The sequence below is a fragment of the Trichosurus vulpecula genome, chromosome 5 (assembly GCF_011100635.1).
Source record: "Trichosurus vulpecula isolate mTriVul1 chromosome 5, mTriVul1.pri, whole genome shotgun sequence".
In the NCBI taxonomy this organism is placed as follows: Eukaryota; Metazoa; Chordata; class Mammalia; order Diprotodontia; family Phalangeridae; genus Trichosurus; species Trichosurus vulpecula.
In genome coordinates, this window is record NC_050577.1 from 151,454,263 (window position 1) to 151,471,871 (window position 17,609).

General features: G+C 36.5%; 2 protein-coding genes across 2 annotated transcripts in view; one reads left to right on the forward strand and one right to left on the reverse strand.

Annotated features, from left to right (window-relative positions):
* The window catches only part of CCDC146 (coiled-coil domain containing 146), a 176,444-nt gene that overhangs the window by 30,026 nt on the left and 128,809 nt on the right, over nt 1-17,609 (forward strand). The window lies entirely within an intron of this gene.
* On the reverse strand, nt 860-9,553 carry FGL2 (fibrinogen like 2). The gene is made up of 2 exons (XM_036760465.1): nt 8,915-9,553; nt 860-4,666 (listed from the first exon to the last, which is right to left on the reverse strand). Exons 1-2 carry the CDS (start codon nt 9,525-9,527, stop codon nt 3,951-3,953), a joined length of 1,329 nt encoding a protein of 442 aa, XP_036616360.1. The 5' UTR covers nt 9,528-9,553; the 3' UTR covers nt 860-3,950.

Here is a 17,609-nt window from a genome sequence, read left to right on the forward strand (position 1 = left end):
GATGATATCTAAAAAAAAATCAAATTAAGGGATGAGAGAGGAATACACTGGGAGAGGGAGAAAGGGAGAGATAGAATGGGGTAAATTATCTCACATAAAAGTGGCAAGAAAAATCAGTTCTGTAGGAAGGGAAGAGGGGGCAGGTGAGGGGGAATGAGTGAATCTTGCTCTCATTGGATTTGACCTGAGGAGAGAATAACATACACACTCAATTGGGTATCTTACCCCACAGGTGAGAAGGAGGAAGGAGATAAAAAAGGGGAGATGATAGAAGGGAGGGGATAAAGGGGGAGGAGGTAATCAAAAACAAACACTTTCAAATAGGGACAGGGTGAAGGGAGAAAATTGAATAAAGGGGGACAGGATAGAAAGGAGCAAAATATAGTTAGTCTTTCATAACATGAGTATTGTGGAAGGGTTTTACATAATGATGCGCATGTGGCCTATGTTGAATTGCTTGACTTCTTAGGGAGGGTGAGTTGGGAGGGAAGAGGGAATAGAATTTGGAACTCAAAGTTTTAAAAACAGATGTTCAAAAAATTTTTTTTGCATGCAACTAGGAAATCAGATATATAGGCAATGGGGCATAGAAATTTATTTTGCCCTACAAGAACATAAGGGAAAAGGGGATGGCGGGGGGAGTGGGGTGACAGAAGGGAGGGTTGACTGGGGAACAAGGCAATCAGAATATATGCCATCTTGGAGTGGGGGGAGGGTAGAAATGGGGAGAAAATTTGTAATTCAAACTCTTGTGAAAATTAATGCTGAAAACTAAAAATATTAAATAAATTACACACAATAAAAAAAAGATGAAAAAAATAGTGTTTTTCCATGTCAAAGCAACAGATATTCTCAGATTAACCCTTTATTTTACAAAATTTAAAATATATGACATAAGACCATTTTAAACACAAAAAATGAGAATCATATTTACAAAATCTTATCAACTTTACCCACAGATTTTTTTCACCTTTATCTTAAAATTATATATCACAGCTAAGACTGAACTTGGGTAGCTATCCAAGAACTTGGAACAATGATTAGCAAATTCACATTTTAGCTTGGCTTTTTTTACATTTGTGCTGTCTATTTAACTAATATTTCCTTAGTTTAATATATTCATTAATCTTGCCACTAAAATGCACATTTTTCCAGGTAGATATGACTTCTACACATATTTTGCATTTCCAAGGGTCTAACTCTAGTCAATATTTTTGTGGAATAGCAGATGTCATTAAGATTGCTAACAAATGATTCTTCCTTCATGATAGTCACAAAGGAGTTAATTAATGAATTAGGTTATTCTTGTTCCCTATGTATGAATATTAGCCCAAGTTAATTTTTAGTGGTACCATGTATAGTATCAGTGATATAAGTTTAAATTATGCACTCACAACCAAAAATTCAGGAAATATCTGCTTAAGCTTTTTAAATTGAAGAATAAAGTGAACTCTTTAGAATAAGGGTCCCATCCTGTCATAGAGTCCCCTTGAATTCAGTGTTAACTCAATCTATATTTGTGACTATAGCATAACTAAGGAGCTAAAAGCCTCATTCAATGATGCAGTGCTCTGGAGAAGGCATCACTTTGGCCAGCTCTAGCTTAGTTTATTCTCACCAAAAGTTAAGATGATCATAGTCTTGATATTGGAATAAAACCAGAATATTAAGTCTTCAAAATATTAAGTCTGAGGAATTTTGTGAGAAAGAGATATAGAAAAACCCTTGAAGGTTTGGAAGGTGCCCAATGACTTTGGCCCAACTTTGGCCCAATGACAGAAGAGTTAAAAGAAGATACTTCTTGAATATCTATATACTAACGAATCTATGTATTACCAGATTCTAAAGTGTGACACTGAATCCCCCATAAAATCAACATGGTTTCCATGCATATAAGCAGATTTTTTGACGATAGTTTCACCTTAGGGGTATCTTCTATCACTTGACATCATGTACAATAACAAACATTTATAGTAAATTCTTTCATATATTAGGCACTTTATATTCTTGTTGAAATAAATACATGTAATTTTTTTACTCTTAAGCCAAAGTTACCTGTTTTACAATATTGGCATTTTTAATGTGAAAAATAGATACGATTAAGCAAAATACAAAACACATGTTTGAAATCCTTTTAAGTAGACATACTTCCTTTGAAGCATTCACCAATAGTTTGTATTTGGTCTTTGCTGAGCTTCATTTCCCATTTGAAAATTTCTTAATTTTACGTGTCAGAAACATTGTGGTTAAACACATGATTCCCATGTTTAGCTGGATATTGATTTGATGGTTTGTGTATTTCATACAATTTGAAACACAACATCTTCCTTCTTAAAGTGGTGACTTTATATACCATTTTAGCTAACATAGCTATGAGCTGAATGTTTTGGAAAATAAGTTGTGGTCACTGGAAGCAACTATGTACCATATTCAATGAAACAAAATAATTATAAAGTAATGAACACAGCATGCAGCTTTATTAAACATAATTTGAATACTTTCCTACCAGATTAGAAAGAATCACTGAAAAGTTTAAGAGCAAATGTGTTTAGGCTGATTCAAATATAATACATAGTGGGTTACTGTAGCATTTTTTGGGTGCTCAGCACATTTCATAGGACATCATTGTTGACCTTTCAGATACATGCAATTTCTACAATAGCTAAATTAGGCATACTGTTCGGTTTGTTTGTTTTTTTGTTTTGTTTTTACAAATTCCATACAGTATGATGTATGTGTCACGAACTAATTGGTTAATGCTAAAGAATCAAGAGGTTGTGTTTTTCTTTCTCTTTTTGAAAGAAACATACTAATCATGGGCAAATAATACATAGGTTACAATTAGAAAATCCAACTTTGAACTGTCTGTGGTAAATACACTAGGAATAATTTTAGAAAACTTAATTTTCCATGTGGAAAAACATTTCATTAGAAAGTGACAAAGAAAGAAAATTGACCTTCAGAGTATTTTGACTTGCAAACAAATACTTCATTTTCCCCTTCCCTAAAAAACCTTCTACCAGTAGTCTGGCACAAATGAGCAACCATAAATAAGAAACTATTGTGCATAGTGAACAGAGGAAAGACTTTTTTATATATTAAAGCAGTCTTTAGTATCAAGCATCTGACAAGTTTATGAACAGTAAACAGATTGTCTTTAAACAGTGGTTGTCAAGCAATATTTCCAACTGCTTTTATGGCTTGCAAATTCTAAAAAATTTTGAGATATTTTCAGATAACAATATGAATGTTCTTTCATAAGAATGTATAGAAATGCCTGGTCCATAAGGCTGCATAGTAATTATTATCTGAGGATATATAATAGATATAGAGTCAGGCCTTATTTAAGTGAGAAAATTCCAGGATATGTGTTAGACACATAGGGAAACCAAAAGAGTAGCAGAATCACAGTTTATTCAGTTTTGTAACAGTGTAACTTATGACTTGAAAGAGTTTGTGCACCAGAAGTGTCTAACTTATACCCAGGCATAGCTTACTTGTGTTAAAACAGGCCATTTGGATGAAGAAATTGGTTTTTTTTGTCAAAAATATAGCTAACAAATGCCATATCTCTACAAAAGGGATATTTCAGTTGAAAATTTTTTGATTAATAGGATTGGAAATATAATTGAATTAAAATATAAACACCACTGTTTCCAAATGTACATTTGGATAGTAGCAACAACAAAACAATTTAAGACTCTCACAAGACATTAATACTGTCGTTTATCTTATTTAAAATATTACGTCTGCTTTAAACTCATCAGATTGAGATATTTTTTGGTTATGGAAAGATTGTTTTAAGATTCACTGGGAGAAAACATCAAATTCTATGTGGAAGGCATGTATTGCAAAAGGGAAGGGAAGTGATGAGAATGGGAGAAGAAGGGAGGGATGGAAAGGGAAAATGCTAAGGAAAATAACTAGATGAAATTAGAATGAGTAGTAACTTATGATGCAAGGAGTTTTGGTCTAATCATCATTTTCGCCCTCTTGAAAGAATGTTTAAAGCCATTTGGTTCACCACTACTCATGCCAGGCCAGGTGCCCCAGTAAATGCCATTGAAGACACCCTTGTATTTTTGGTGGTAGTATTTGCCATTTAAGTTTGCAGACAAGCATGCATCAAACCACCAACCAGAACTGTAGTAAAGTCCACAGTTTCCAGAGGGATACCTGTCATGGTCTTTGTCTGGGGTAGTGAAAAATTTAAGGTCATGGTTATAATGTCTGTTGAAATGCAGAGCATTTCCAGCAGTACCACTATAATTACCAAAATGTAAACGGTATTTGAGATATTCATTGGCCACATAGAACTGCTCATACAGAGCATATAATTTGACACCATTAAAATCTTCAAGATCAATTCTAAGGACCATTTCCTTACTCTTGGTCAGAAGGTGGATGTTATCATTACCTAACCAGAACTCCCTGCTAAGGTTTCCAAAGCCTTTTTTGTAGTCCTCCCATGTTCTGTTGAAGTTAGTACTTCCATCCAGACGCTTCTGTATTACTGTCCATCCTCCACCCATGGTTTCCATGTCACAGTAAACGTCAAAGCTCTTATTTCTTGGATCAGGTGTAACTTTGTAGATTCCATTGCTCTTTATGCCTTTCCCATAATAATCCCAACAGTCTTTGTATATTAGGTGTTGTTGAATAGGAGCTGGAGGGGCAGGAAGCAAAAGATCATTTATTTCATTGACAAGTACAAATTATACTGACAAAGAATTATGGGTGAAAAGAATTTAAAGGTACAAGAACATAGTTTGATATAAAAACTAAATGGTAATTAAAGAGTAATAGGAAAAATGAAATTTCTACATTCCTTTGTTAAGCTGACTCAGATTGATTTATCTTAATTCTGTAAAGCTCTTTTCTAATTGTTGTTGTTGTTCAGTCATTTCAGTCGTGTCTAACTCTTCATGGCCCCATTTGGGGTTTTCTTAGCGAAGATACAGGAGTGGTTTGCCATTTCCTTCCCCAGCTCATTTTACAGATAACTCAATCGACTTGTGGCTAGGTTCTAGGTTTTGATGATAAGATCAGGGAACAGAATTAGGTTCTTTAACATGCACCTGTTTTTTATTCTGAAATCTTGTAAACTGTGTGATCCCAGCTTTTCTAGGGTTGATGGAGCTGTAATCTGCATAGAAGAGCATCAGGCTGCCTCCCTTTAATCTGGTGGGGTGTCAGCAATACAGCAGCCAGGACTCTAAATTCAGGTGTGCTGCCAATCTTGTAACAAAACATGATTAGGCACCTAATTCCATCCCACAGGCCCATTGCTATGGCTGCAAATGATCTCCAGTTTGTAATCACTGAAGACAGATATCATCAGGGACAGAAGGTGAATGCATGGGCTGGGAAATTTTATGTTTAGGCTACTAAAGTTGTCAGCGGATGAGACCACCAGGAGGAGAACTCATGAAATATGGCACCCAGAGATTCATATAGCATAATTTTACTAAGTTGTAGGGACAGAAGTACAGTAACCCTATGAATAGAGCACAAACTACTCATGGTGGTATTGTCCAGATGATCCCTGGATTTCACATTTATTGAATTTCCTTTATTCACTTTGGTTTTAGTCAGTCCCTGGGTACCACACTTCATGACTTCTCCTCCTCATGGTTTCATCCTCTGACAACCTTGCCTTGTAGCCTAGGATCATGCAAATTGACTTCAATTGTTTAGCAGGAGTTTAAGGAGTTCAGATAATTTCAACCTTTTTGTTTTTTCTTTTTGTTTTTTAACATTGCTGACTAAATAGCTTGTAAATGTTTCAAGCCCTGACCATGTATTGATAGGACAAGAATAAAATTCTTATATTACATAAAAGGCATATTGTAATTAACCAATCAACTAATAAGTCAGACTAATTATAGAATAAACTGTTCTTTGGGTGAAATTCTTTAACTTTTCTGTTGCAACATAATCAAGAGTAGCCTGATTTCCTGGATTAATTGGATTATGTTGGCAATTGGTGAAAGAAATTCACTATCAGCCAATTTTTTGAAAATTGATGGCTTTGGAAAGTGGATAAAGTTTTTGTCAAGTGCATAAGCATGCTATGAACGTTCTTTTAGAGCTAAATAATATATATACATACATGTATATATGTATATACATATATACATATATACATTCATCTATCTATATATACATGTTTTCAAAGATAGAAATTCTCTAGTAGTAATTCAATTACAATCTGAATTGTTATAGATTAGAACCTCATTGTAATGTCATGTGTTACAATGTCATTTCCAATAGAATGTGCACCCAGAGACATCCCTCAGGCTTCTGAAACAACAACTTAAAGGATCCTACTGGTTCCTGTGTTTCTGGCTTAATAGCCCTTAGACCCCATTCTCAGGAAACCCCTTACTGAAACTTTCCCCAAGGAATATACAGGGACTGCCTTTGGCAGGGATCCCAAAACATTACATGGACACACATGAACCCTAAAGTATCTAGCCTGCTGGCCCTCTTTTGGGGGCTCACAGTAGAGCTACAACTACCAGCTACCATCAGAATTTTCAAGAGCTACCAGAACTATCATCTGTGGTAGTCTCGGAACTGAGGCATGAAACCAGAATCCCCAGGGGAACCAATGCCACCAACTTCAAGAGGTGTACTATTAGGCATAAGACTGCTAGAGTGTGGGTGTAAGGTGTTCTGCATTCATTTTTAGTGATTCTAGTAATCACAACGACTGGCAGCCACAGTTACTAACAATGAAGGTAACTTTCCTAAAGCGGGGCTGACATAGCTGCTTGGAAGTAGTTCTATAAGCCAAAGAAAAGTATAACTATATTAGAGAAAATAACTATCTAAGGAAATCATTTTTTAAAGAAAAATATGAATAATGGCTTTAGAAAATAAAATAAAAAAAATAAAATAAAAAAAAATAAAAAATTACTCTTTAAATGATGTTTTATAAATGCAAATTTAAAAATATGTGATGCTGTTTAAAAGCAAACACTGAGTAACCTATGTATCTGGGGATGGGATGAAGAGGTATTTTATTCTATAAAATTAAAGGCTCTTGTGCTTACTAAACTTAAATGAGAAAGTTACCTTAATTGTCTAGTTCTTCTGATTCAGACTATAACTTGAAACATAGGATCATCCTAGATAATAGGTATAATTGATAAGTATAAATTTAAAGTTATAGTTTAGCAAACTTATCAATCACCAAGTTGTAGCCAAGTTTTAACTTGATTTCATTTAAACTATTGTTTTTACATAGAGATGCTGTTCACTTTGGAAAATTCTTCTTAAATGTAGAAAAAAGCCAGAATACTTCATAAGAGTTTTTATTGCAGAAAGAGAGCCTAGAGCTGGCATCCTCTTAGGTTTTTAGGTGTATTAGATTACTTTCCTATATATTTGTTATAAAATATTTTTAGCTCATAACTGTGATAGAGAAAAATTCATTAAAATAGTAAAATAGTAAATAATTCTTACTATAAGAAAATTTCATCTAATAGATGGCATTGTGAACATACTTCAAGAAGCAATGTTACATGTGCCATACATATGTGTACATGTCTGTATTTGTATACTTAAGACTCCAGTATGTTCTTTCTAAATGTTCAGGAATCTTACTTTTTTCTGAAAAGTTAAAACTGTGGAAAGAAGTGACCTATGAATAGAGAACCTGGATAATAATACTGATTTCACAACCACTTTAAGAATAACTTTGGGGCAAGTCTCAAACCTTGCTTACTTTCCATACTTGTAAAATAGGGTTAATAATAAAGGCCTTGTGATGACAAGCTACTGTACAGATAAATTGTAAAAGACTGAACATTAGATGTGGTTAAAAGGCTCCTGCTTCAAATGTCCCTTCACCCCCATCTTTCCTGCACAATTTTTTTTAAAACTTTTATTTGGCTTGCTCAAAGCTTGTAATTCATAGAATTGTACTTAATAGTTAATCCTGTAGTTTTCCTGATACAATTCCAAATACTTCTATTTTGACTTTCATTAAGTGATTTAAAAGGAAATTTAGTTGTGATATCAAAATTACAAGGTAAAGTATAGTATCAATTTCAAGCTTAAGTTAATTTTTTGTATAATACAATCTTCCAGTTGTGTTTCTCTAAATTGATTCTAGCAAAAGATTTTTTTCCTTTTAAAATGCCATAGTTCTGACTTCCATAAAAGACATAGAGAATGGATAAAGAAATCAAAACACATGTTAGTCCAAGAGTCTTATTTTTCATTGTAAAATTATTAGCTGCTTGCCAAAAATCTCTACCTAAAAGGATTATATGCTATTAGGAAATGTTAATATGGAAAGACTTGCATAGTTATGAACCCACATAATTGTTTTTATTCTAAATCTCTTTTCCTCTTGATACTTGTGGTTATGTAATTTTGAACTAAAAAATGAACATTTTTCATGGATCCTTGATTCTACTTACTTAGAGAGCTTAATAAGTGGCACTCAAAATCCATGAAATGTTTCTAACCTGTTAAACAAAACTTTAAACATTGATGTGAATTTTAAGTAGATTTTGATTAACCAGGTTGATTAAATGTATTGGAAAAAATTCATAATGCAATCACACTATATCTGTGGATGTTTTTCATCTGCTTTTATATGATCTTAGCAATAATGTGTTAGTGAGAATTCTGTACAGATCTTGAAACAGAAGTGAAATTGAAAGTGGTTCTCTTGTGGAGCTAATAAAATTCAGTATGATTTCATGAACAAATTAGATCTCTGCTCTTATTCTCAAAATTACATTAGTTTTTCTATGTTAACTTTGTAGACACATACAAAAAGCTTTACATGATTTACCCTTCTTACAATTTCACTTCTAGTTTTTCTTTTCAAAATGTCACTTACTTTCAAATCACTTAATATGTAAAAATAAATGATAACAATACACATTTCACGTACCAGAAATAGATTGCTGTCCCGACTGGTTTGAACACCTAAATGAACACTGACCATCCAAACTGTTCACCACAGACGTCAGATTAGCCACTTTGCTGTCGACATAATTTTCTATGTTGTTCATGTTTACCAGGTTGAGATTCTCCAGGCGACCATGAAGTGAGTTAATTTCATCTTTTGCATCCTTCAGATTGGAAAACAGTCTGTTAACATCACTCTCTAATTCCTTAATTCTGTTTTCACTCTCCTTTTCAGGAGCTTTTGTGTTAGGCTGCAGTGGTTCATTTCTTCCCAATTCTTGGTTGTCATCAGCTTGCAGTTTGCATTCTTGGCAAGATTTTTTCAGATTATTTACAGTTTCCTTGAGATTCTGAACTTCTTTGAATACCTGTTCAATCATGCTAAATGACCTGGGTAGCTGGATGGTCAGGGAAGGCAGGTTCATCTGGTAAGAACACTCTTCTCCTTCCTTACACTGTTCACTTGCTTCCAGCCTCACAGGACAAGCAGCAGCAAATTTTTCATCTTTTGTTTCCTCTGTTTTATCTTCCACTGCCCCAGCGTTAGGAAAAGCTGATACAATTGAGCTCAGCAAGTAAAAGTAAACTAACTTCATCTTTGCAGAGGAACTCACTCGATAGGGAAGTGTGCAGACTGGAGCAACTTTAATAGAGGCAGCTGCCTGTGAGGTAGCAGACTGAGTCAGAGCTTTCCGTGTTCTCAGAAAAGGGTGGGAGTGCTTGCATCACAACTCTCAGAAATATTAACAGCAGAGGGAAAGTAGCTAGTCCTCACCAAGCATAATCTGTCAATGCAATTACTCCTCATCCTCAGCCAAAGTGGTTTGTCTCTCGCACACTGCACTTGCTTTGCTGCCCATGAATAATAATTACACTTTACTTTTATGTTTGATGGTGTGAAGTCAAATAAAATTCTTGGGCTTTAAGAAGTGACTTAAATAGTTTGGAAGCAATCATTGAATTAGGTTGCACCTCAGTGCATTTTTTTAAAAAATAAAAACAATTCATGAAAAAATGTGTTAGTAGACTAGATGGCTTGAAACACAACATGAATTTCAGGAGGATCGATGCAGCCCTTTTTTCCTTCTGAGGAAGGTATGTTGTCATTTTCTTTTGTATTGCCCTTTCAAGCAAAACTTCTAAATACTTTCTCATTTTTTTAAATACTAGAATTAATGACCTTCACCAATAAGCTTTCATTTCATCCATTAAAAAAAGGCAAGTGGGGCAGCTAGGTGGTGTAGTGAGTAGAGTACCGGCTGTGGAGTCAAGAGGACCTGAGTTCAAATCTGGCCTCAGACACTTGACACATTTACTAGATGTGTGACCTTGGGCAAGTCCCTTAACCCCAATTGCCCTGCCTTCCCCCCTCCAAAACAAAGGCAAGTGAACCTTAATAGTACACCACACACATACACACATACACATATGCTGTATATACTATATATGTACTGTATATGTTGTATTTACACATAGACATATATCAGGTGTGTGTGTGTACACACACACACACACACACACACACACACACACACACATAGTACCCTAAAGGTTTGTCAAAGCAATTTGCATGTGTCACTTCATCTGCTCCTCACAACAACCCTTTGAGGTGGTCACTACTTTTATCCCCATTGTGCAGATAAGGAAACTAAGGCTGAAAGAGTGACTTGATCAGGACCACACAGACAGTAAGTGTTTGGGGTAGTATGGGAACTTGCAAAGCTTTATCTTCTATGCCATAGCAAATAACTTTTGAGTTTTACTCACTATTGTCATTACAGAATAACATAGTAAAATTTTGTTTGAAATCTAGCAAAAAACTTGAGTCTTTTGCCAAAACCAGCCGCCTTTCCACACTTACCTATGTCAATAGCCTTAGAATCTTGGAATCATCTTTTATTCTTTCCCAGTCTTTTTCCTTCTCTGAATTCCCACAAGTCTTATCAAGTCCTCTTAAACTTAATAATCCCTAACCTCAAGGAACTTACATTCTTTTGGGTGAAACAAATATACATAAATATGCATATGTGGAATATGTACAAAAAATACAAGATAATTTTAGGGAGGAGGGCATGAGGAGCTTGGGGAGAGGATCAAGTAAATTTTCAGGTAGAGGGTGATGTTTGAATGGAAACTTGACGCAAAAAGATTCGAAGGTGGCAGTGGAATGCATTTCAGGCTTGGTGAACAACCTTATTCTCATGCCCCATAAAGAAGAAGAGAAGTTGTCTTGACTATGTATGGACTCAGATTTTAGTTCTTTTAGTTTGCTACTGAGTTAAAGCCTCCTCAGTGTCCAATGTTATAAGTACTTGCATAGGAGCAGCAGAATCTTTTATGTACGAGACAAATGCTCATGTTACTAGAGAAAACTCTTGGTGGAGTCATGACCCAAAGAGTATTAGTTATAGAGAATCCCACATTATGGAACTAAGATCTTTATGAGTCTAACATTTCATTAGCTGTGGTTCTAAATTGCAATTTAAAAACATACATGAATAAAGAAGACAATGTAACAACTTTGTATGCTGCAAAATTACTAACTTTAATTGTAGAAAAGCATATTATTTAATATATTATTAAGCATCCAGTTGTCATTCATTAAATACCACTGAATGAAAAGAGACTTTGTAATATATTGTATTCAGACAATCAAAATATATTCATTGAATATCTATTTATATCTGTTTAGTGCTGGGTGGGGGGATACATGAGAATAAAAAAACATGGTACCTTTCCAGAAGCAGCTTATATTTTTTTGTGGGAATAAAACCAAGACAAATTAAATTATTAGAATAAAATGAGCATTTTGAAGTATGGGTAAGACTAAGCTTTTTGCATAACAATATGCCATACTGATCAAATAAAATTAAAATGTTAATTTAAACCAATTTATTAAAAATATTCCATAATGATAAATATCTTTATAATTTCTGATATAGGTTCTTAAAATTGACAAAATTTCCTTTCAAGTTTGCCTTTGCCTTTCTTTGTCTCCCTAGCATTTAGCACAATGTCTGGCACATAGTAGGTATTTAATAAATGTTTATTGACTGAGCGACTGAAATAGAAAGAGGGAGAACACTAAGCATCCACTCATGGAAACAAATTTAATGAAGAAGTGAGAGCAGTATCCATGAGACAGTGAAAAAACTGATCTGACTGGAAGAGAGTGTTCATATTGGACAGTAGTGGGAAATAAAATTAGAATGGTAGTATAAAGTCATATGATGGAGGAGCTTTGAAAAGTGGGCACATTGTTTCTTGTTGATGGAGGAAATAGAGAGCCATTGAAGGTTTCTGAGAAGAAGACGGTAAAACAGTGTTAGAGATAATCTTGACACCATCAGCTGAATAAATTGAAGATTAAAGGATCAGGTAGAACCATCCCTGTAATCTAGGCATGAAGTGATCAGAGGCCAAGAAGAGGACAGTTAGGTCATGGAGGAAAAGGTGGTTCTGAGACATTTCTAAGAGTTGTTTCTTAGAAAGTAGAATTTAAGGAATGAAGGAGAAAGGCAGAGCAATGACAACTCCAAGATTTCTAGCCCGGGAGAATAGGAAAATATTACAGGAAAGAGTTAATCGGGAAGCAGAACTGGTTTGAGAAGGTTTTTTAAATTATATTTTATTTTTGTTTTTTTTATTTTTATTAAATTTATTTTTAGTTTTCAATATTCACTTTTATAAGAGTTCTAAATTTTTCCTCTCATTCTCCTTCCCCTCTTCCCAAGATAGCATGCAATCTAATATAGGCTATACATGTGTAATAATATTAAATATATTTCCATATTAGTCATGTGAAAGAAGAATCAGAACGAAATGGAAAAACCATGAAAAAGAAAAAATAAAAAGAGAAAATAGTATGCTTCAATCTGCATTCAGACTCCATAGTTCTTTCTCTGGATATGGATAGCATTTTCTACCATGAGTCCTTTGGAATTGTCTTAGATCCTTGTATTGCTGAGAAGAGCTGTCTGTCAAAGTTGGTCATCACACAATGTGGCTGTTACTGTGTACAATGTTCTCCTGGTTCTGCTCACTTCACTCAGCATCAGTTCATATAAGTCTTTCCAGGGTTTTCTAAAGTCTGCCTGCTCATCATTTCATATAGCACAATAGTATTCCATTACATTCATATACCACAATTTGTTCAGCCATTCCCCAGTTGATGAGTATCCCCTCAATTTCCAGTTCTTTGCCACCACAGAAAAGAACTGCTACAAATATTTTTGTACATGTGGGTACTTTTCCCTTAAAATTTCTTTGGGATATAGATCTTTTTAAATCATTATTTATTTATTTAATATTTTTAGTTTTCAGCATTGATTTCCACAAGAGTTTGAATTACACATTTTCTCCCCATTTCTACCCTCCCCCCCACTCCAAGATGGCATATATTCTGATTGCCCCATTCCCCAGTCAACCCTCTCTTCTATCACCCTCATTCCACTCCCCCCCCATCCCTTTTCCCCTTACTTTCTTGTAGGGCAAGATGGATTTCAGTGCCCCATTGCCTGTATATCTTATTTTCCTGTTGCATGCAAAAAAACCCTTTTTTTTGAACATCTGCTTTTAAAACTTTGAGTTCCAAATTCTCTCCCCTCCTCCCTCCCCACCCACTCTCCCTAAGAAGGCAAGCAATTCAACACAGACCACACATGTATCATTATTCAAAACACTCCCATAAATAGTCATGTTGTGAAAGACTAACTATATTTCCTTCCCTCCTATCCTGTCCCCCTTTATTCAGTTTTCTCCCTTGACCCTGTCCCTTTTCAAAAGTGTTTGCTTTTGATTGCTTCTTCCCTCTATCTGCCCTACCTTCTATTGTCCCTCTTTTTATCCCCTTCCCCCTACTTTCCTGTGGGGTAAGATACTCAATTAAGTGTGTATGGTATTCCCTCCTCAAGTCAAATTCGATGAGAACAAGATTCACTCATTCCCCCTCACCTGCCACCTCTTCCCTTCCTACAGAACTGCTTTTTCTTGCTACTTTTGTGTGATTTAATTTACCCCATTATCTCTCCTTTTCTCCCTCTCTCAATATATTCCTCTCTCATTCCTTAATTTGATTTTTTTTTTGAGATATCGTCCCTTCGTATTCAACTCACCCAGTGCCCTCTGTCTATATGTGTGTATGTATGTACATACATATATATATATATACACACACACACACACACACACATATATATGTATATACACACACACACATACACACACACACACACACACATATATATATATATATGTATATATGTATATTCCCTTCAGCTACCCTAATACTGAGGTCTCATGAATTACACACATAATCTTTCCATGTAGGAATGTAAACAAAACAGTTCAACGTTAGTAAGTCTCTTGTGATTTATCTTTATTATTTACCTTTTCATGCTTCTCTTGACTGTTGTGTTTGAAAGTCAAATTTTCTATTCAGCTGAGAAAGCTTGAAAGTCCTCTATTTTATTGAAAGTCCATATTTCGCCTTGGAGCATGATATTCAGTTTTTCTGGGTAGGTGATTCTTGGTTTTAATCCTAGCTCCATTGACCTCCAGAATATCATATTCCAAGCCCTTCAATCCCTTAATGTTGAAGCTGCTAGATTTTGTGTTATCTTGATTGTGTTTCCACAATATTTAAATTGTTTCTTTCTGGCTGCTTGCAGTATTTTCTCCTTGATCTGGGAGCTCTGGAATTTGGTGACAATATTCCTAGGAGTTTTCTTCTTGGGATCTTTTTCAGGAGGCAATTGGTGGATTCTTTCAATTTCTATTTTGCCCTGTGGCTCTAGAATATCAGGGCAGTTCTCCTTGATAATTTCTTGAAAGATGATATCTAGGCTCTTTTTTTGATCATGGCTTTCAGGTAGTCCAATAATTTTTGAATTATCTCTCCTGGATCTATTTTCCAGGTCAGTGGTTTTTCCAACGAGATATTTCAAAATGTCTTCCATTTTTTCATTCCTTGGTTCTGTTTTATAATATCTTGATTTCTCATAAAGTCAGTAGCTTCCACTTGCTCCAATCTAATTTTTAAGGTAGTATTTTCTTCAGTGATGTTTTGGACCTCCTTTTCCATTTGTCTAATTCTGCCTTTCAAGGCATTCTTCTCCTCATTGGCTTTTTGGAGCTCTTTTGCCATTTGAGTTAGTCTAATTTTTTAAGGTATTATTTTTTTCAGTATTTTTGGGGGTCTCCTTTAGCAAGTCATTGACTTATTTGTCATGGTTTTCTGGCATCACTCTCATTTCTCTTCCCAATTTTTCCTCTACTTCTCTTACTTGCTTTTCCAAATCCTTTTTGAGGTCTTCCATGGCCTGAGACCAGTTCATGTTTTTCTTGGAGGCTTTTGATGTAGGCTCTTTGACTTTGTTGACTTCTTCTGGCTGTATGTTTTGGTCTTCTTTGTCACCAAAGAAAGATTCCAAAGTCTGGGTCTGAGTCTGAGTCCGTTTTCACTGCCTGTTCATGTTCCCAGCCAACTACTTGACCCTTGAGTTTTTCGTTGGGTTATGACTGCTTGTAGAGTAGAGATTACTTTGTCCCAAGCTTGAGGGGCTGCACTATTGTTTTCAGAGCTATGTCTGCACAGCAAGATCTGCCACACGAGGGCTCCTCCTCCCCCAAGAACTGCCAAACTGGACTGGACTCCGATCTAAGCTGGCTCTACACTCCCACTCTGATCTGCCGCTTAATTCCTCCCACCAGGTGGGCCTGGGGCCAGAAGGAACTGCAGCTGTAGCTCTGTAAGCAGTTTCAGAGCTGTATCATCTCCATGGCTCCTGGGGCAGTGGCCAAACCACTAACTCCTTTCACTCTGTACCTGAAGTTTTTCCCACTAACCTTCTCTGTTGCCTTTGGTGTTTGTGGGTTGAGAAGTCTTGTAACTGTCACAGCTCACTGATTCAGGGCACTACGGCCAGGCTCCCAGGTCTGGTTGGTCCAGGCACAGCTCACAGTGGGCTCTGCTCAGCTCCACTCCCAGCTCCGTGAGCAATAGACCTTACCCAGCGACTATCCAGGCTGTCCTGGGCTGAAGCCCTGCTTCCCTCTGCTATTTTGTGGGTTCTGCAGGTCTAGGATTTATTCAGAGCCATTTTTATAGGTGTTTGGAGGGTCACGGGGGAGAGCTTTAGGCAAGTCCCTGCTTTCCAGCTGCCATCTTGGCTCCGCCCCTCTGGGATATAGATCTTGTAGTGGTAATTCTAGATCAAAGAGTATTCACAATTTTACAGCCCTTTGGGCATGAATTCTTTTAATTTCTTGGCATTTTAAACACTTTCCAGGAATTTGCTCACCAGAAGCTACTGTTCAGGTCTTACTTATACTTCCCACCTTAGCCAGATATTGCTGACTAATCTACCTTTTCCTAACTATGAGAGACAGTCATTTTTGGTATTTCCTGCTTTCTCCTGAGACTCATAGAAGAGCCCAGAGACAAGGAAAGAAAACTGAGTGATCTAGGCACATGTACAGTGATATACATTCCCCTTTGTGGTTGACTTGACCTTTCAACTCTATAGAGTCATCAGCTCTATAGAGCTATTTGTCCTGTACTGGTATATTATGAAGGCAGTATTCATGATTTCAAAGAAAATCATGTATATGCCTGAATGGTTCAGAACTGCAGGATATAAGGAATTCTCTTAATAGAAGGCAGAAGAATTAAAGCATTTATTCAAGCTCCAGAGTAGCAGACCCACGAACCAGTGTCTCCAGTTCGATGTCCTGGCCAAAAGCTTCCAGGCCCAATAAGTCTGCCTCACAAGAGTAACCAGGAGGTTATAGAAAAACATGATGACATTAAACCAAATAATATTTGTGCTTCCCCGCTCTGGTAAGAAGATTACCCACTGGCCTCAAGCCCTTGTTCAGCACTCCCTGGTCCGCATGGGGTCAGCCCTGCTACCAGCAGCGCCTGCTTCTTCAGCTCCTTTGGCTTCGGCTTCAGCTTCAGCTTCAGCTTCGGCTGTGGCTGTTGTGTCACTGTCGCGGTTGCTAGCTCCAACAAGTCTCAATCTCCAAGCTGTGTTCTCTCCTCTTATACAGTTTCAGACATCAAGTGTTGTCTGAGCGACCAGAACTTAAGCTCCTATGATTGGCTCTGGTTTTAGCGCCTCCCCTTAGGACCCTGGGAGCTTCACGCCCACATAGGCTTAGCACCTAGTAATTAGGGGTTTGGGGCAAACTTAGGAGCAAAGATCTAATCAGATCTTCTTAGCTGGCCCTTCTCCCTTAGTGGGGCCCACCTGGGGCCACACCTTAAGCCTATTCAAATGGGCGGGAAAGAGTTTCTCACGTACTGATTGCCTTAACAACTGGGCACTATTCTTGTGCCTGACCCCTTATTTGTGGAATGATTTTCTGGTTCTCTGACACGTAGCCTGTGCTGACTCCTGACACTCGTCACTCGTCACTCTCACATCCATACATGTCCTGTTGTCTGCTAAACATTTGTCCCTGAGTCCTGATTTACTGTGATTCCAAGTATGTGTGTTTGCCCTCATTTACTGCTGTTGCATGTATGTGGGTATGTCTGGCTCACCTAGTACAGTCTCTTTGCCCTGAAAATAAAGCAGTCTAACATTAGCACTTGTTGAAGTTCTCTTGAATACCCTTACAAATTACTTAACAGCCCCACCTACCTACTGTGGCCATAAAAGTAATGAACCTGT